General features: G+C 40.9%; 1 protein-coding gene across 1 annotated transcript in view; it reads left to right on the forward strand.

The window, feature by feature from the left end:
* Positions 1–14,028: 14,028 nt before the first annotated feature.
* The window catches only part of PRG4 (proteoglycan 4), an 87,676-nt gene continuing 80,768 nt past the window's right edge, over positions 14,029–20,936 (forward strand). The window contains exon 1 of the mRNA XM_030206755.1: positions 14,029–14,055. Coding sequence (XP_030062615.1) covers positions 14,029–14,055 — 27 coding nt within the window. The remainder of the gene's footprint in view (positions 14,056–20,936) is intronic.

Genomic DNA, 20,936 nt, shown 5'->3' on the forward strand with positions numbered 1-20,936 from the left:
GTTCTGTACATGTTAAACGTTTTCTTATAGTAATCTTCATTCCTGCTCTTGGAACCCTATTGGCAAAACCTTTATCCCAAGAACAGCAGCAGTGGAAGAGGAAATGATTTTCCAATATTGTTCATGTAGAGATTTTACATGCCGGTGGAGTTTTAGATCTGTAAACTGCTAGCATAGAATGAACATAATGCTGCAGGGCAGCATCTTTCCAGACAGCCTGACTCCTGATCAGAAGGAGCAAACGATCCAAGTGTGGGGGCCTTTTTATTAAAGTGTGATAAGGTTTTGTACTTAGCATGTATTAGTAGCAAAGACTAGCTTACTGGAACTGCAAAGCTTGTGTGGTAAATGCAGGAGACGTGCACAGCATCTACCCTGCATTTACCGTATAGGCAACACTTAACTGCACAGGCACTGCATTACGTGCAGTGAGAGATAGCACAGGAGCATTCATTCTATGCGCCACAGCATGTTACGTGGCCGGCCCACTCCAAATAAATAAATAATGAAGTAAAGTACAACTGTGCTGCCACAGATGTTCTCCCTTTAGCAACTATGCTACCAAGTGATGGCAAGTGCAACCGCAGCCCCTAATCTTCAGGTGGTGGTAAGTACAGTCGCAGCCCCTCATCTTAAGGGGGTGGTAAGTGCAGCCACAGCCGCCTCCTCTTCAGGTGGTGGTAAGTACAAGTAACCCTTGATTTTAAATATTGCGCTGAGATTTCTGTGTGAAAATCAATAGAAATCAAACAAAATAAAACATGGAAAAGAAAATAAGATGATACCTTTTTTATTGGACATAACTTAATACATTTCTTGATTAGCTTTCGAAGGTTGCCCTTCTTCATCAGATCGGAAATAAGCAAATGTGCTAGCTGACAGTATATATAAGTGAAAACATTCAAGCATTACTATGACAGTCTGACAGGGTGGGAGGAGGGGGGTGGGTAGGAAGTATGCATGGGGACATCAAAGCATATCATTGATATTCTAACAGGATGGGTGTGGATAGGTGAGGGGTGGGGTGATCAACAGAGACATACAGCTTTATGGTTTATAATGGGCTAGGAACCCCAGGTCCTTGTTAAGCCCTTTCTGTTGGGTGTTAAAATATTCAATCATTCTGACTTCAAAGGTCTTACGTTCTTGTATGGTTTTAAAGTTACCTTTCAGTATTCTCACTGTGAAATCACTGGTACAGTGTCTTGGTTCTGTGAAGTGCTGTCCCACCGGGGTGGGGGCCCTAATGGCTGTATTGTTCATGTGATTCAATTTGCATAGACATCACATGAACAATACAGAGAGCCTCCTTTATGGAATACTAGCTTAGCACACATCATTTCAGTGCCTATCTTTGGGTGTCATTTATAGAATCTAGCCCTTACTGTCCAACAATCATTCAAGAACGATATTGTACGCATTGAAGAAGAAATAAGTGGTTCAAAGTATTGAAGAAAGCAAAATTACAAGTAAAACCAGCATAAACTGAGAGCAGTGGTCTAGGCCCTGCCTGATGACAACTACAGCAGATAAACAGAAGTGATTCTTGCTACGGGTTTTATGAAAACCAAACTGATATGAATCTAATAATGTATTTTGTTCAATGTAATCATTAAGCCTGATAAAAACAACACTTGCAAAGAGAAAATAGGCCAATATTCAGATTTCCTAAATGAAAAGTCCATAGACCATTATTAAAATGGATGAAGGGAAAATCCACTGCTTATTTCTGGGATAAGCAGTATAAAATGTTTTGTACTTTTTTGGGATCTTCCCAAGTATTTGTGACTTGGATTGGCCACTGTTGGAAACAGGATGTTGGGCTTGATGAACCTTTGGTCTGTCCCAGTATGGCAATACTTATGTACTTATGTAGAACCCTGAGATCTAAGGTATTTTCTTTAAGAGTGGGCGAATAGTGGCGACTTTCAGGACATCTGGTAACATGCTGGTCAATAATGATGCATTTACTTGACAGGTCAGAGAAGGGCAATGTCTTCACACATCAGCCATAACAGAAGAGGGGACCATGTTTCACAAAGATCTGTTCGGGTTAAGGCCCTTCAATGCTGAGCACATTTTGGTAGTAGCAACAAACTCAAAGTGCATTCAAGTATTAGTTACTGGATTAAGCAGCAGCTGTGATTCAAAATTACATAAGACGTTGTCTATCTTAGCGATAAAAGCTTGTATAAAATCATCATCTGAAAAAGTTGAATATGAATATGAGGGCGCTTATGGATAAAACCACAATATCAAAGAACTCTCAGAGGTCAATTTTGGACTTTGAATGGATGTTTCTAGAAGAGTCACATAACTGTTTAAATTCTGCCAGCTTCAAAGTGTAAGATTCTAAATCCTCAGAACCAAGCGCAATCACTGTCAAGTTCTTTCAGACTTTCTGTGCTCACTTTGCAATCTCTTCAAAACTAGTATGCCAGGTTTAGACTTCAGCATTAATGCTATTGGTCATTTCATCAGCCACCTAGCCTTATGGATATTCTTTGCACACTACCCTGCAGAACAGAATTCACCATTTTGGGCTCAAGAGGAAGCTGTCTACAATCCCTGTCCCTCTCCCACAGATGTCCAACATCCTTCCCTCACTGAAACCCAGCACCCATCCAGTCAAATGCATATTTGTTTTGGAAATCTCAAAAACCCGACTAGCTAAACTTACATGAGGACTGGACCAAAATCCATTTCTGTGAACTATGATCTGATTAGCAAATAGTGAAAGCTGTAAGTGCTGCACCTCAGTTACAGAGGCATAAATGCCGGTGAAAATGGCAACATTTGGCTACCTTCATCCTCCCCGTCTCATCTGCCCGCAACCTTGGAGTCATCTTCGACTCCTCCCTCTCATTCTCTGCGCATATCCAGCAGACAGCCAAGACCTGTCGCTTCTTCCTCTTTAACATCAGCAAAATTCGCCCTTTCCTCTCTGAACACACCACCCGAACTCTCATCCACGCCCTCATTACCTCTCGCCTTGACTACTGCAACCTTCTCCTCACTGGCCTCCCACTTAGCCATCTATCCCCACTTCAATCCATTCAGAACTCTGCTGCTCGTCTTATATTCCGCCTGAACCGAAACACTCATATTACCCCACTCCTCAGGTCGCTTCACTGGCTTCTGATCAGGTACCGCATTCAGTTCAAGCTTCTCCTTCTCACCTACAAATGCACTCAGTCTGCAGCCCCTCATTACCTCTCCACCCTCATCTCCCCTTACGTTCCCGCTCGAAACCTCCGCTCACAGGACAAATCCCTCCTCTCAGTACCCTTCTCCACCACCGCCAACTCCAGGCTCCGCCCATTCTGCCTCGCCTCACCCTATGCTTGAAATCAACTTCCTGTGGCCCTACGCCAAGCCCCCTCCCTACCCATCTTCAAATCCTTGCTCAAAGCCCACCTCTTCATTGTTGCCTTCGGCACCTAACCTTAGACTGCCCCAATTTGACTGCCACTACTTGATTGTCTGTACATTTGTCCATTAGATTGTAAGCTCTTCGAGCAGGGACTGTCCTATGTTATATTGTACAGCGCTGCGTAACCCTAGTAGCGCTCTAGAAATGTCAAATAGTAGTAGTAGTAGTAGTAGTAATTTACCCGCAAACAGAAGTGCTTTATCAGCCCAATTTCTGTACAAGTGATATTCCTTGTATTATATTGAAATTGCAATTAAAAAATTAAAAAAAAAAAACAATCAAGTACATTTTAAAAACATAAATATGTACTTAACTTGCATATATAAATATATCCTAATCATAGAATCATTATTAAGAAGGGTTTTGATACACATATAAATAATATATTAATAGCAAATCAAACCTTTATAGTGTATTGAAAACTGGTTAAAAGATAGAACACAGAGAATAGAGTTAAATGGCCAATTTTCTCAATGGAGGAAGGTGAATAATGGCGAGCCACAGTGATCTGTACTGGAACTGGTCTTTTCAACATATTTATAAATGATCTGGAAATGGGAACAATGAGTGAAGTGATTACATTTGCAGATGACAGAAAATTATTCAAAGTTCTTAAATTGCATGTGAACTGTGAGAAATTACAAGAGGACCTGAGGGTGGTGGACACTTGGAATGCCCTCCCGCGGGAGGTTGTGGAGATGAAAATGGTAACGGAGTTCAAACATGCGTGGGATATGCATAGAGGAATCCTGTGCAGAAGGAATGGATCCTCAGAAGCTTAGCTGAAATTGGGTGGCGGAGCAGGTGGGGGGAAGAGGGGGTGGTGATTGGGAGGAGAGGATAGGGGAGGGCAGACTTGTATGGTCTGTACCAGAGCCGGTGATGGGAGGCGGGACTGGTGGTTGGGAGGCGGGAAATACTGCTGGGCAGACTTATATGGTCTGTGCCCTGAAAAGGACAGGTACAAATTCAAGGTAAGGTATACACATATGAATTTGTCTTGGGCAGACTGGATGGACCATGCAGGTCTTTTTCTGCCGTCATCTACTATGTTACTATGTTGCATGTGAACTGTGAGAAATTACAAGAGGACCTTAGGAGATTACATGATGGTAAGGTTCCATATTAGGAGTCATCACCCAAGAAAAGGATCTAGGTGTCATCATGGACAATACATTGAAATTTTCTGCTCAGTGTGCAGCAGCAGCCAAAAAAGCAAACAGAATGTTAAGAATTACTAGGAAAGAAATAGAAAATAAAATAAAGAATATTATATTGCCTCTGTATTGCTCCATGGTGTGACATCACCTTGAGTGTTGTGTGCAAAAATCTGAAAAATGTTATAGCCAAATTAGAAAAAGTACAAAGATCACCAAAATGATTAAGGGGATAAAACTCCTCTCATATGAGGAAACACTTAAGAACATAAAAGGAGAGGTTATCAAGCTGTGCTAGGGTCTTAAGTTACATTATTTGCCCCTTAACACGACTTGAGCTCTAACAAAGCTTGTTTTGCCCTACTGCAGTGATATTTAGGTTAGCACAGGTTGTATAGTAATGAGATGCAAAGCAGCTCATTACTATGCAAAAGCCAGAACGTGACTTGCAGTGTGCACCAGATCACGTTCTGGGCTTTTTATTCCATGCTGAGATTATTGTGCCTCAAAGCCACAGCCCTATGTTCCATGGCCAGAGATTTAAGGACCGATGCTGTAACCCCACCCTTCTGATCAAGACCCCCATCCCGAAAGACATCCTCCCACCCTACCCTATGAAGGCATCCACCACACTCCCACTCAAAGGAAACATGACTCCTACCAGTAATAGTGTGAGACTACCACTAGGGGCACTCTTTTGGAGATGGTGCTGTCAGGGAAAGAGTGACTAAGGATCGTTCCTGCCTGAAGACTATGGGACCACCAGGAATACTTATGGTAGGCCTTTAAATATGGTGGGGGCCCTTTGGGGGGATGGGGAATGTCACTGGGGGATGGGGGATGTCATCAGGGGTAGAAAGTTTGATCTTGGAGTGGGTATACCTTCAGGAGTTGGTGGGCTTGATCATGGGTGGGAGATGTTTTGTTGGGGTGGGATGAGGAAGCTTGATCAAGGGGGTAGGGGAGCTTGATTGGGGGTAGGGGTATCTTTGCTGGGGGGAGGGAGCTTGATCGGGGGGGAGGAATGGCACCAGCTCTTCAGTCTTCGTTTGCTTTGAGGCCCAATGCTCCTGGGCTGCTGGAATAATGCTGCTTGTAATGTGTCTCATAAGCAGCATTATTCCTTTTCCATGCTAGTCAGTAACCTGTGGGACTGTTATACTGCAGGTTTCTAATTCCGTGTCAAATCAAGGTCTGGTCAAAGCTCGCCTTTTACTGCATCTTGATAATTTCTTCCAAAGGCTTTTCAGCTTGGAGAAGAGATGACTGAGGGGAGATATGATAGAGGTCTGCAAAATCCTGAGTGGACTACAACAAGTAAATGTACATCAGTTATTTACTCTTTCAAAAAGTACAAAGACCTGGTGACACTCTATGAAGTTACATGGTAATACTTTTAAAACAAATAGGAGAAAATAATTTCACTCAATGGATAGCTAAGCTCTAGAAGTCACTGCCCGAAGATGTGGTAAAATTAATGTATGTGCATTTAAAAAAGTTTTGGACAACTTCCTGGAGGAAAAGTCTAAACTGCTATCAAGGTAGACACAGGGAAAGCCTCTGTTTATCCCTGGGGTCAGTAGCATTGAATCTTTACTACTTTTTGGGATTCTGCCAGGTATTTGTGACCTGCATTGGTCACGGTTGGAATTGGGATACTGGACTAGATGGAACTTTGGTCTGTCTCAGTATGGCAATTCTTATGTTCTTATGGTGTAGAGTCTAGAAGTGTAAACAGTGCCTCTTTATAAGTGTTTCATAAGACCTTTTATGGAGCACTATCACCTCTTTTTTTCTTGCTGGCCATTCCTCTCCTTATGCATTCAAGCATCATTCTGGCTTTTGCTACTGCTTTATCTATCTGTTTGGCCATCTTTGATCATCAGATACAATCATCCCTTGTACTGTACCACTCCCTTAGGTTTCTGTATCCCAAATATATAACCCTGTATTTTTTAAGCTTTAAATCTTAGCTACCAAACTCCACTATTCCTCAAGATTCACTAGGTTCCTCCTGAATTTTCCACATCTTTCATGATTGTCCACTCTCATGTAGATTTTGGTAACGTTCATAAAAAGTCGGATCTTTTACTGATACTCCATCCTAATGACCAAGGATTGATCCTCAAGTTTCACTACTGATAAAGCCCTATTCCTGATTCTGGTAAGCCTAATTTGCATAACTAATGACAGGCATAAAAAATCTTCTTGACTAACTTTGAGACACTATTTTGAGGTATGCCAAGCCAAGTGTTCCTTCAGAAATGTATATGTCATAGGTAGCAGTGTAAATCTCAAAGCAAAAGAGTCACCCTGGCTCTTGATTTATGTTCCAAGCAGTACCATTGTGAACTAACTGCAGATCTTAGTTCATGCTTCCTCTGTTCATGCCTTGTTTCCTTCCTGTCGCTTCTCTTACATCTTTTCTTAAGGGAGTGAAGGGTGGGTTATTTGTAATCCTGCCACCTCCCAACCTTGTTCCTACCACTGGCTGTTACAGCTTCACCTGGGGAACTCTAACTTTGAACAGAATTTGAACATGATTATACACCATTGCTTTTGCAATCTTCTTGAGTTATTTTGTAGATAAACGGTCTGTATTTTTCCAGACGTTGCTGAAGTGACTCAGAAATGACGTAAACTGTTCTTGGCATTGTGCTAGTAAATGTTTCTTTTCAGATCCTAGGAAGTTATCTAGTACTCCCAGAAACTCTGGTGCCAACACGAATCATAGTGTCACTGGGTAATGGATATGCTCTTTGAGGATAATTCTATAACATGGCACTAACACTTACATACATATTATACATATAAGTGTTTAGAATAATGGCATATGTGTACTACCTATACTGCTACTACTATATAATTTCTATAGCGCTAATAGGCGTATGCAGCGCTGTACACTGGACATGAAGAAAAAGTCCCTTCTCAACAGAGCTTGCAATATAATTAGGACAGACAAACAGGACAAATAAGGGATAAGGAAATTACTAAGGTGGGAATGATAAAACATGGGCACTGAACAAGTGAGTAAGGGTTAGGAGTTAAAAGCAGCATCAAAGAGGTGGGCCTTTAGCCTACATTGAAGATGGCCACAGATTGTAAAAGCACATATCTTACATAGCACATTTGTTACTGGTACATATATACATAGGCAGAGTCGGGGCAGGACTGACACGTACATGCCTTTGGGGGTCCTTTTCCTGAGGTGTGTAGCAACCTGGAACTACCGCCAGCCCAACGCAGGTGCCAGTGGTAGTTCTGCCCCCAGTGTGCGCCGTTTCCGGCCGTCTCTTTCTCCAACCTTTTTACCTGCTGTGGTAAAAGGGGTCCTGGTGTACGGCAAAAACAGCCACCGCTGCTAGAGCAGGGCCCCTTTTACCACAGCTTAGTAAAAGGGCCTGCTGATTAATGACTTTTTCAGTTGTAGCTCAAGGTCAGTTACATTCAGGTACAGCAAGTATTTCTCTGTCCCCAGAAGACTCAGAATCTAGTTTTTTTTTTTAATTCACATCAATTGGGGCCAATCACAGCGATTTACAATTTGTCAGTGCATAATAAAACATCATGTTGTTAATCATGAATTAACAATTAAAGTTAACATTGAAATCACACCAAAACCCTAGTAAAAGTTCAACATAAATATAACTATGAGACTAAAATTAGGCCACAAACATATGGAGCAAATATTAAAGTCATGGAAGTTATTCAAGCTACTGTTCCCATCTTACCTGTTAGACAGTAGACTCACCAAAGGCTTGCCTAAAGAAAAAGGTTTTAAGGCCTTGCTTGAAAAACTCTAATCAATTTTCTAATCTTAAATGATGAGGGAGTGAATCCCATAAAGCTGATGCTAAATAATAAAAAGCAGATTCTCTCATAATATTTAGACATGCTCTAGCCAATGCAGGGATTGCAAGATGATTCTGATTTTGGGACCTTAGCACACGTGTCAGAGGATAAGGAATTATCAGGTTCCCCAGATATCATGGTTTACCTTGGTAAAATGCTTTCCCTCGGATTCTATATATGGCGCTCAAAATTGTGCACACAAATTTGAGTGCATGCCCAATTTGCACACACAATTTAATGAGCCAGTTAGTGACAATAATTGGGTGCTAACAATCAATTATTGGTGTTAATTGGAACAATTTGGTATCTTTTTACTAAAGGGTTGCTGCTTGGCAACCCGGAACTACTGCTGGCCCAACGCGGCCGCAAGAATTAGTTCTGCCTCAAGCGTGCACCAATTCCAGTGCTAAAGAAAATTATTCCTTAATTTCTAGCGTGACGCTAACCTGGTGCGGCTTATAGAATAGCGCTTATGTGCAAGTGTCAGGCATAAATTTAGGCTCCACCATTTGCACCAACAAAAACGTGGTGCAAATGCCTGTGCCTAAATATATGTACGTAGCCCCGTATTCTATAATTATGCGCATAATTGAAAACCACACCCCCAATGCGCCCTGAAACATCCATGACCCTCCCATTTCCACGCCCTTTTTTGGGCTGTGCCTAAATTCACACATGTAAATGCCAATTAATTCTAATCAGTGACAATAATTGTTTGTTAAAAAGTCAATTAGCACTAATTGGTTTATTATTCAGTTAAACTATGCGCTGAAATTGGGCGTGAGCCCAAATTTGCCCACACAATTTTTGGCGACTTCAAAATGTCTTCAAAACCCATTACACCATTTAAAAAATATTTCCCTTTTTTCTACCGTCTTTAAGATCTTAGGGGATCTTTTGCTAAGGTGCGCCAGTGTTTAGCACCAGCTGATTTCTAGTGCAAACTAAAAACACTAGTGCACCTTAGTAAAAGACCCCTTGCAGAGTGGAGAAGTAGCCTAGTGGTTAGAGTAGGATCCTGGGGAACAGGGTTCAATTACCACTATAGTCCTTTGTGACTCTGGGCAAGTCACCTAACCCTCTATTGGCCCAGATACAAATAAGTACCTGTATATACACGTAAACCACTGAAGGGCAGTATATCATTTCCCTTCCCTATATTAACTTTTTTTTTCTTTTAGCAAGGCCTTTCTGATGTAGCAAGAATTAATACAGCAAGGAAATGTGCTGAAAAATATTTAGAGACATTACCTCATTATTAATAGATCTGACAGCAATTAGTTTCCATGCACTAAATCATATGCATCCGGTACTGAGAAAGGGACATGTCTTGTTTGGACAGTCAGTACTTTGCCATTACGTAGTCAGAGCAAGGAGACAAGAAGTCATTTCCTAGTCTCTCACTTGAAAGATGTATGTCCAGTCACATCCTACTCTTAGTCTTCAGCCATCTAGAATTCATTCCATTTCGATGGCTATGTACATTAGGCTGAACTAATATCACACTGAAAGATCCAAATGAATACATACAAGAACCACACTCTTCCTTGGTATTTATGATACATTCTTTCTTCTGCTATTTAATTCTCTTTAGAGGATATGCTTATGAGCGACTGTGGGAAATTTGATTTGGCTTTTCTTATTTCACAAACTACAGGCTGCTAAATAGAGTAAATTCTTTGCAGTTGCATTAATAAAGAGATTAAGTGCCATGTTTGATCACTGTCTGAGGAATTCTAGGCTTCCTTCTGCAAACTCTTTACCAGGTGTGGCATCATTCTAAAACACTGACATAACCAGAAATGAAGTTTTGAGGAGTGCCAACAGTTAACATTGGTGGTTATTAGGCATTCGTCTCCTTTGCCTCCCTTACTTCCTCCCTCTCCCGTCCCCCTAAAACAAAAAATTAAAATTAAAAATACCTTAGCTTGCAGGAAATAGTGCATGTATAGAAATTATTTTATCTCAGGGGTCCTTGTATGGTAAAAAGTGGGCCGCGGTAGTGTGGATGTGCGAAATTGGCAAACGCTGGGCCATTTTTTACCACGATTGGGAAAATGGCTTTTAAAATGGGGGCAATAAATGGCCATGCACTAAAATTAAAAGCAGTGCATGGCTATTTACTGCCTGAACCCTTACCACCACCCATTGACCTAGCAGTAAGGGCTCACATGCTGCTCATGCTGTAAACAGGCAGCGTGTGCCAATGTGGCCGTGCTGCTGATTACAGTCGGGAAAGCTCCCCGTGGTAGAAAGTAGAAAAACATTTTCTACTGTGGGAAACAGCACACACTGAGGTGGCAGTAAGGGCTCCTGCGCTAACCTGGCAGTAACCGGGCAGTGCGCAATGCTGCCTGATTACCACCAGGTAACCTCCTGTGGAAATATTTTAATATTTCTGCTAGTACCAGAAATGGTGCGCGCTGGGGGTGGAACTGCCACTGGCACCTGTGTTGGGTTGGCGGTAGTTCCAGGTTGCAGCTTGGCAACCCTTTAGTAAAATGGCCCTTGGTGACCTAAGAGACATGGCACAGCCCTAGATGAGCTGAAGTAATTATAGAGAGAGGCCCTAATGTTGAGATTCTATGTCAGCACTAATCTTGTAGTGCAATGTGATGCTAGCCAACATGGTCTAGGGACCTGTCTTTTGCAAAATGGAAAACCTCTTGCAAATGCATCACAAGCACTGACAAAAGTAGAGTAAAAATATATCCAAATTGAGAAAGAGCTTCTAGCTCTAGTTAATGCATTGGAGCATTTTCATACTTATGTCTACACTAGACAAGTGACTGTTCAAACAAATCACAAGCCACCGGTCTCCACCTTCAAGAAATCCCTGGTCACTACACCTAAATGACTACAGAGAATGATACTTTGCCTTCAGATATAAACCTTTGAACTATAAAACATACCAGGAAACAAAGTGGTCACTGCTGATACATTAAGCCAGGCTTTTCCACTAACAACCCTATACAGACTACAGTCAGATTTTTATGGAAGAGTTGGCTTACTGATTGACAAGGTGTTACACCTAAAGACAGCAGTGGTCATAGGACCTGAAATGACAGATTCTATTCAGTGAGTTGGAGAAAGTGATGAGATCTACTAAACCATGAAACAGCAGATCAAAAGAAAATGGATCACTATTGATGAGAAGTTACTGCCGGAGAGTAGACATTTTACAACTTTTGTGATAAATTGACTGTTGCAGATTTTGAAGATCAGTTCCTGAATATACACCCCTTTCAAGATGAAGTTCAATTTTGGAAAAGATATATTGACGATACCTTGGTGTCATGGAAAAGGAATGTAACATAATTACTTTCATTCCACAAATGGATCAATTACGAAGACCCCAATCTAAAATTTACTCCGACCTATGATCCAGAAAAAAAATCATATATTTTGACAGCCTTATTTCAAAGAAAAGATATGATTTTACTACTACAATACACAAGAAACCCACTGACAAAATCAGTTTTTGCAGTTTTAGAGTTTTCACACTAGAGGCCTAAAAGAAAATCTACATTTTTGTCAATTCCTACGATTAAGAATCCTATGTAGAAACTTTGAAGAATTTGTTCATGTTAAACCATGACTCCCAGGTCCCAAGAATGTGGATATCCATCTAGATGCATCGAGAGCAGTATACAAAGAGCAAAGGCTGCTAACAGAAAGGAACTCCTCACCAAGGACCTGGATCATATGCAGCCTGATTTTGTATGTACTCTCAAGTTTTCCAGCTTATTAAAAGACATCAAGATAAATATAAGAAGACTTTGGCAATTCTGGAGAAACACCGATATTTTTAGAACAGAAGTTGGGTCATCACCCATGTGCTGTTCTAGGCTAGGTAAGGTGACAAAGCTTCAATGCCAGAATAAACCATTCCCAAGTAAAAACGTTACCAGTAGACTCTAAATTCCAACTCTTCTTTGATGTAGCAATCTTAGCAAACAAAGACTATCAATTTACAGTTCAGTTGCTTGGAAAGAATTGTTGCCTTCTGCAAAACAGAGTCAGTGTCCATCCACTTCAGAGGCAAGGAGATGGCCAGAACCTCAGTGCAGCTCAGAGGAAAAGATGTAATACTCAAAGAGGAAAGTGTGGGAATATTGATCTGGGAAAATAGTGAAAACTTTTGATGGAATCACAGTAGATTATGGAGGGATCGGCCCCTAGAACAGCTGCTGATTACATAGATATGCTAGGAAGGCTGGGACTCTCTTTCAGAACCCCCAGGGGGAAAGAGGGAGGGCAGGCCCTGGCCCAGAACTTAGAGCCAATAAGGAAAGATCATAAGAAGTAAATCACAGGAAACTGCAAATTATAGGGATAGAGACCCTAATATACAGGGCTATCTATACACAGATAATGCAATTGAATACATATAATACTCATACTAAATATATATAACAATGCACTGTGCTTCCATGAACATGGGGGTGGACACTCCCAATGCTGGACCATGGGAGAAGGGGGGCAGGAGGGAATAGAAAAGGGATAGGAAGCTGCTGGGGGGTGGAAAATATCAGGATACGAGGGTGGGGAGGGGAGAAAGAGGAAGCAGATGCTGAGCTATAAAGGTGGAGGGAGAAAGATGATGGAAATGGAAATGAAGTGGGAGAGGCGGGGGAATAAATAATTATAGGGGGTTGAAATATGTTAATGAGGAATAGATTAAAGATGAAACGGAATAGAGGCTGGGGAAGGAGTGAGATGGGGAATGGGAGAGCTAATGGGTGAGAATAGGAGATAGAATTTGATGGGTAGCTGAAAAGTATAAAGAAGGAGAAGGGTGAGAGAAAAAGGAAAAACCAATACATTAGAGGCTGGTGCAGTTAGGGAATGGAACAAAACAGGAGAGAGAAGAAAAGACAAATGGACAGCAACCACTTGAAGGAGAATTAGCAGAGGACAGACAGGAAAGCAGAAAAGAGAAACTGAAACCAATATGATCGAAAAAATTAAATGTCCAGACAACAAAGGTAGGCAAAAGCATGTTAGCTTTGGGAAATGTACATAGCAGATGTCTTTGTATTGTGTTCACTAGAAAAGAAATGCATTTCCCTTTTTATTTCTCCAGTGTTAAAGTACATGCTGTTTAAATTCTTGGGGTTCCCAGTTCAATTTTTGTCTCTGTGTTTTCATTTCTAATTTGTGATCCCTTGTTCTGTATTTGGTGAGAGTATGATGACGGGATACTACCAGGGCCGCCGAGAGATTATGCCAGGCCTGGGGCAAGGCCGCCCTCACCCCCCGCTGCTGCCGCCGCCCTCCCTCCACCGCCGATGCCCTCACCGCCCCCCCCCCCCCCCCACTGCTGCAGTCCCCGGTCTCATCTGCCTGCCCTCGGCTCCGTCTGCCTTCGGGCCCCCTGCATTAAAATCGGCAGCGCCTCAGCTGAGCTCAGTTTGGAAAGGCAGATCGCCTCCCTTCTGGCCTTCCCTCACTGTGTCCTGCCCTCGTCTGATGTAACTTCCGGTTTCAGTGACGGCGGGACACAGGGAGGGCCCGAAGGGAGGTGATCTGCCTTTCCAAACAGAGCTCAGCTGAAGCGCTGCTGATTTTAATGCAGGGGGCCCAATGGCGGACAGAGCAGAGGGCATGCAGGTGAGACCAGGGACTGCAGTGCCGGCAGCCTGATCCTGGTGCCAGGCCTCCATGGAGGCCCGGGTCCGGGGAACCTTGTCCCCCCTGCTCCCCCACTCGGCGGCCCTGGATAGTACTAATAGGTGGGAAAATCAGAGGGAAGAAAGAGAGGCCCCCTTTATTTTCTGTCCTGGGCCCTAGCATTTCTAACACCAGCTTGACCCTTGCTGTAGCTGGTGGAGATCCCCAAGCATCCCCAGCTGAGGACCTCCTCCAAAGATGACCAGAATTCTTTTCTACCAAGCTCTGCAGTTGCCAGCAGCATCTTTGAGCCACTATCAACTAAGCACATGTGAGGTGCTAGCATCGGTGGCTCATGGATGTTTCTGCTGTCTGCCAAGCTTGGTAAAAGGAAGTTTTGGCCACCTTTAGAGGACGTCTTCAACTGACATACCTTGGGGATCCTCATTTTCTGAAGTATTTATAATTTGATTTGGGAAGTGCCGGGGTAGGGGTGGAGAGTGAGCAGAGGGTGGAGGCTGATAGAAAATTTGGTGCCCACTCAGTTTGAGCTCAGGCCTACCCAAAATTGGTTGTCTGGCTACACCACTGCTTATTAGACTGTCTACTATCCAGGAAAGCCCATAATTGGGTGGGTTCAAAGAAAACATATTTAACATCATGACATCCTATTATACATTTACAAGGAAATCAAAGCAAACTAAAAAAATAAAAAAGCTGCCCTAGGGCCAAAATTTCACTGCCCATCTCAAGGAACTTCCTTCAACTCTGCATCTCTCAGGATAAATCAGGAAAAAGCTGAACTGTTGAACCCCATGAATAATTCCAATTTCTAAAGTACAGTTTCAGCACAGAATTTCTGTTTTGTGAAAAATAAAAGTAAGCAGCAATGTTGGTCTCTCAGCCTCGTCTTCTGAGCTTTGGAATTCACTGCCCAAGCATCTTAAAATACAATACACCTGGTTAATGAGGATGTCGCTACCCTCTAATTTGTGCTTGGTGGCTAGTATAAAATTAATTGAATCCTTGGTGGCCTCTCAAACAGTACATAAGTGCATAAGTGTTGCCATACTGGGACAGACTGAAGATCCATCAAGTCCAGTATCCTGTCTCTAACAATTGCCAATCCAGGTCACAAGTACCTGGCAAGATCCAAAAACAGTACAATACATTTTATGCTGCTTATCCTAGAAATAAGCAGTGGATTTTCCCAAGTCCATTTTAATAATGGTCTATGGACTTTTCCTTTCGGAAGCCATCCAAACCTTTTTAAAATCCTGCTAAGCTAAGTGCTTTTACTATATTCTCTGTCATCGAATTCCAGAGTTTAATTACATGTTGAGGGTAGAAATATTTTCTCTGATTCGTTTTAAATTTACTACTTTGTAGCTTCATTGCGTGCCCCCTAGTCCTAGTATTTTTTGGAAAGAGTAAATAATTGATTCACATCAAATCCGTTCCACTCCACTCAGTATTTTATATACCTCTATCAAGGATTATATAGTACTCAATATAGTTATAGACCTATGCTTAGCACTGAATTGTTACTTTTAACTCTGGTTACTACAGTAAAAACATTATTGAGTTGTAAAATTCCACCTGTCCTTTTACAATTTGACGTTTCTGGAGCATTTGATACTATTGATCATGTATTAATACTGGATCGATTAAGTGATCTTGGTTGTACTAGAGTTGTTCTAAATTGGTTTAGAGGTTTAAAAAAAACCCCAGAAAGTATAAAGGAAAAAAGATGGGCAATTTTTCAAAATGCTGGTCTTCTTGCTTTGGAGTTCCTCAGGGGTCACTGTTAACATTGGGTTAATTTTAGAATCCTCAAATTTTATGCTTTATCTTATGCAGATGATATATTTATCTTGATACCTTTAGAATGAGGGTTTGAGAAAGGTTGCAAGTTGATTTTAGATTGTATAGAACAGACTTACAGTTGGGCTTCTATGAATTTACTGAAATTAAATACAACTAAAACAAAATTGTATTTTACTTCAACTTTTTTTTAGCTTCCTAATAAAATTGTCTTATCAACTGGGGAACAATTGAATTTCGAGATCTCTAGTAGGGTTTTAGGTATTATATTGGATTCTCAGCTAACAAAGGAAAGCTAATTAAGAAATCTGGGAAAAATTTATTTTAAGCTTCATCAGTTAAGAGCTATTAGACAATTTCGCTTTTCTTCTTTCTCTTTTGTATTAATCATCTCGGATTAGTGGATGTCTCCGAGATGATTAATACAAAAGAGAAAGAAAAAAAGAAAAAAGTAAAAAAGCGAAATAGCGAAATAGCGCTACTTCAACTGCAATTAAGCTAAGTGTAATTTTGATTACAAAAACCTTACTGTTAGGTGAAAGTAAAAAGAAAGAATATAAAAAATAAAAAATGGGGATAGATGATGAATACATGCCCACCATTAAAAAGTGCCTGGCTCACATACATATAGCCTGGTGTCATGAAGGTCTGATGGATCCAATACTCAATACCCTATAAGTAGCATGTAAAGATAAAGATAAGAGGTTGATGCAAGTTGGGTAATAACAAAAGACATATATTCCTATGGGCATCTCCAGTATTTAGCATGTGCTAAAAATGCTAGCACACCTTTGTAAAAGACCCCCCCCCCCCCCCCAGTTATCAATCTACTAGTTTATAGAACTTTATTCCAGTATCAATATGGGCATTAACTAACTATTTGTTGTTCTGAAAACCTTTGAAGATTTATATGTTTAACAAACATTTGAAGGATTTCTGATATGTTTTAGGCTTGCCTTATTCATTTGTTGTGATTCGCTTTGATTCTTGTGCTGGTATAGGCGGGATACAAATACATGTATGGTATGATATGGTATGGTATGCACTTTAAAAATAAGGAAAAGCTGTTTTGGGTTATAAAATACCAGTTATTCTTGATGCCGCTAGAGATACCTAACGTCATCGTAGGCAATTTTTGCTATCGAAGCCAGGAGTTCTCCAAGTTGGAGCTACCTTTTTTTGCATTATCCCTGTAAATGCATCATTAGATACAAGTCCACTAAATATATGTTCTTTGAGCCTTCCCACCTTTTGGCTTTTCTGGTTACTAAAAGGGTAGTGGGAGAGTAAATATCAATTATATTCTGCTCTTTATCCTGACTGTAACACCTTAGTTGCTAATGTTCTTTCTTTGTATTTCTCCATTGTAAGTCTTGGATCCATTAATGGGGACTTGAGTGATGAATAGTTCTTGATTTGTTTAATTATTACTATTGAAATATCTTTTTTTATTTCATGACAGTCACTTTTCTGTACAAGTGGATACTTAATAAATAAATAAATAAATAAATACAATGCACCCTCCAGCATTTCAAGTCTGATCTAAAAACCTCTCTCTTTCAGGATGCTTTCCAATAAACACTACTCTTTTTTCCCTCTTTAAGTATGGAGGCTTTCCCCCTATGTGTCATCCTCACCCTCACTATCTTATCATGAATTATGTAGTTCTTCCCTCCTTTCCTCCTATTTTGTTTTCTCTTATTCTTCTCTTTTTCGAATTATTTTAGCTTGTGTGCTGCTAAGGTGCTTTGTCCAATGAGTGCGATAGAAAGCCTTTAATAAATTTGGGGACCCTCTTATGCACATATAGCATGCATCAAATTGTCATCATCTCCCGGCTAGCACGTGCACCCAGCGGTAATTCCGAACTTGGTGTGCACCAAAAACGCACGGTAAAAATTCTATTTTCTACTGTGGGGGTGTTCCCAATAGTAATCGGCAGTTGGCACATGCTGGACGGCTGCCACGTGGGTAACACATGAGTCCTTACCACTAAGTCAATGGGTGGCATTAAGGGCTCAGGTCGTAAATAGACACACTGGTTTTCATTTTGCCGCACATCCATTTCCTGGCCCCCCAAAACCCCCTTTTTTTCCAGACAAGCTGGCGAAATGGTCCAGCGAGCATCCTATACACACGCCCACACTACTGCAGGCCACTTTTTGGTGCGCCTTTTTAAAAGGGCCTCAGTACTCTAAATTATTGAAACATCTAAAATGTCAGCATAAATGATCTTTGCATAGTCTAACTCCTCAAACCCATATCACTCATACTTCCATCTCCACCTATAGGCAGATACAATATTTTCCCAGTAGAGGGGATATCCTCCTCTGATATTTTCAACATCTTTTCATATATTTCCAACAGAGTTCTGGTAGAAATAAGAAAGCTGTTTTTGGAGAAATCCTCAAGTTCAGAGACGATGGAGAATATTCTACATTTTTTAGCCACTGATAGATTCCCATTTTATTTCAGAACAAATCTGTTTGCACAACTTTCACTTGCAAAGAGGCCTGTTCCAATGTTTCTCATCTCTGAGACAGAGTTGCAGATTTTGAATCCTGAGATCATAACTTAAAATGAATATCCCAAGTTTATTGCTTACATGTTTTATTGTGTGCTTGATGTAATGCTTTGTCAATTAAGTTCACTAAGAGGGTAATTCTCTGTAGGTTCCCTAAAGTTAAGTGCCAGGATGAGGCATGCTTAGCATGAATTCTATTACATGCGTAACTGCTGTTATAGAATACTAGCACATGGTTACGTGCCTAATTTTAGGCGTGCACACCTTTGCTAGCTCAGTGGCTGGAGTGAATGCTTGTACCTAAACTGTCCCAGCAGGAGAGGAAGAACAGGAGCCCCAGATTGTGACCTGACTGACTGCATCTAAGTTGCTGTGATCTGGCTGAGGAAATCGAGTTGGCATTCTCTCTTGTCTCCAGCGCCATTTTTGAAAGCCATCTGACTCCAGTTACAGTTTCTCTTCAACTCTTTTCGATATCGGGGTTCCTGAGGAAGATTACAAAATGGAGCTCTGCAGAGCCAACGGTTGGAGAGTCTCACTACCAATCTGCTGAGTTTCAGATAAGTACTGTTTTAGAGTGACTGTGACGTTATACTAGATTATTGTGACATTTTGCATTTTGGAGTCTTGTTGTTCTTTTGGGGTTCATTTACTATTTTTGAGTATGGGATGTTTTAGTATTATTGAATCACATTTTCACACATACACTAATGATGTACCCAAGGATGTATCTGGGCACCAAATGTGAGAGCCTTAAATAGAGGGCTCAGAGTTCTTGTTGCCTTAGTGAGCCTTAGACACATGGGCATCATGGCTTAGATAACTAAGAGTCACCATTTCTTTCACAACTTTATAATTTTATAATTTGGTGCTTCCCTTTATATTGTTTATATTTTGGGGGGATACTATCTTTTTCATATATTTTGTGTATGTAAACTGTAGGCAGTTAGGCACATAACTGGTAGTATTTTATAATCAGTGTGCGTAACTGTTATTTATTTATTAGGATTTATTTACTGCCTTTTTGAAGGAATTCACTCAAGGCGGTATAAAGTAAGAATATATATATCTTCCTAATGAGATATTGCACTCTCCAGTCACCCAGCTCTGAGCTACTTCTACCTGTTTGACTATTTGCTCACCTCTGCAATAGAGCTGCATCTCCTCAGATTTCTACCTCCAACCACTGTTACAGCTCTCAGAATTACTTTCTGTGCCCTGGGGCAACACTTCTGAACATCTGACTGTGAGTAAATTATCTGTATTTATTCAATAAAGGAAACTTCAGAAAAGAAAGAGACTTCAGGTGTGTGCTGGTGTGCCAAGGTTATACTTCAAGATATTGAGACTTTACAGTTAGGCACCTCCCCCCCCCCCCCCCCCCGACCAGACCAGGCCTCTCTCAGTTCCATGCCCCCCACCACCACCACCCATGCAATTGCACACTATGGAACGCTTAAGTTGCAGGATTCCAACTAAGAGTAGTTACGCATAAAGGACTAGATTCAGTAAATTGCACCAAAAAATTGGTGTGGTAAAAATTATGCATTGAGCGCTATTCTATAAAGGGTATTTGCACTTTACAGATTAGGGTCTAAGTGCCTAATCTGTGCCTAACTTAAGTCACCTACATTTATTCCTGCTGGAACCAGGTGTAAATGCTGATGTGTAAATTAGGCGCAGATCGGGTGTATTCTATAAAAATGCACATAACTCATATGAATGCCCCTTAAACACCACATCAACATGCCCCCCTTGAAATTATATGCTATCCCCCGGATTCTATATAATGTGCTTATATTTAGGTGTGAAATCAAAGTAGATTCTATAATACTGCGTGTGACTTAATTAGTTTAACAAGTTAATGAGCCCTGATAACAGCACTTAACAAGCAATAAGCTCTAATTAACACTGATTAGAATTTAGGCACACAACTCGCTAAGTGTATTCTGTAATGATGTGCGCTGAACTTCTAACATGTGGAGGCAAAAAGGGGCGTGGTTATGGGCAGGGAAATGGGTGTTTCATGGGCATTCCAAAATTTAAGCGCCTAGTTATAGAATATGGCCCAGTGTGCCTAAATCTATGTGCTGAGATTTACACCAGGTTTTCGCTTGGCATAAATGGATGCGCGCAGATATCAGCGCTGAAATATCAACTAAGCATATTCTATAATCAGGTGCTGATTATAGAATATGCTTAGTTGGAGCTGATTTTTTAGGCAACATATATAGAATTGCCTCCTATAGGAGTTGCGTTATACTTTAAACGTTCTACGTTATAGAATATGGTGTGTGTGTAACTTCCAATTAAGGCCAATTAATACCAACAATTGGTTGTTAGCAGCCAATTAGTGGTGCTGATTGGCGCATTAATCAATTAAGCTACATGGACAAATTGGCACTGATTTGTGCACGAACATTTAGTCGCCATATATAAAATCTGAGGATTACTGATAATTAGTACTGGTTAGCACCAGTTACCAACACTATTCTATAACTTATGCATACAACTTTCCTAAATTTATTATGGA

Source organism: Microcaecilia unicolor, chromosome 6 (genome assembly GCF_901765095.1).
Source record: "Microcaecilia unicolor chromosome 6, aMicUni1.1, whole genome shotgun sequence".
NCBI lineage: Eukaryota > Metazoa > Chordata > Amphibia > Gymnophiona > Siphonopidae > Microcaecilia > Microcaecilia unicolor.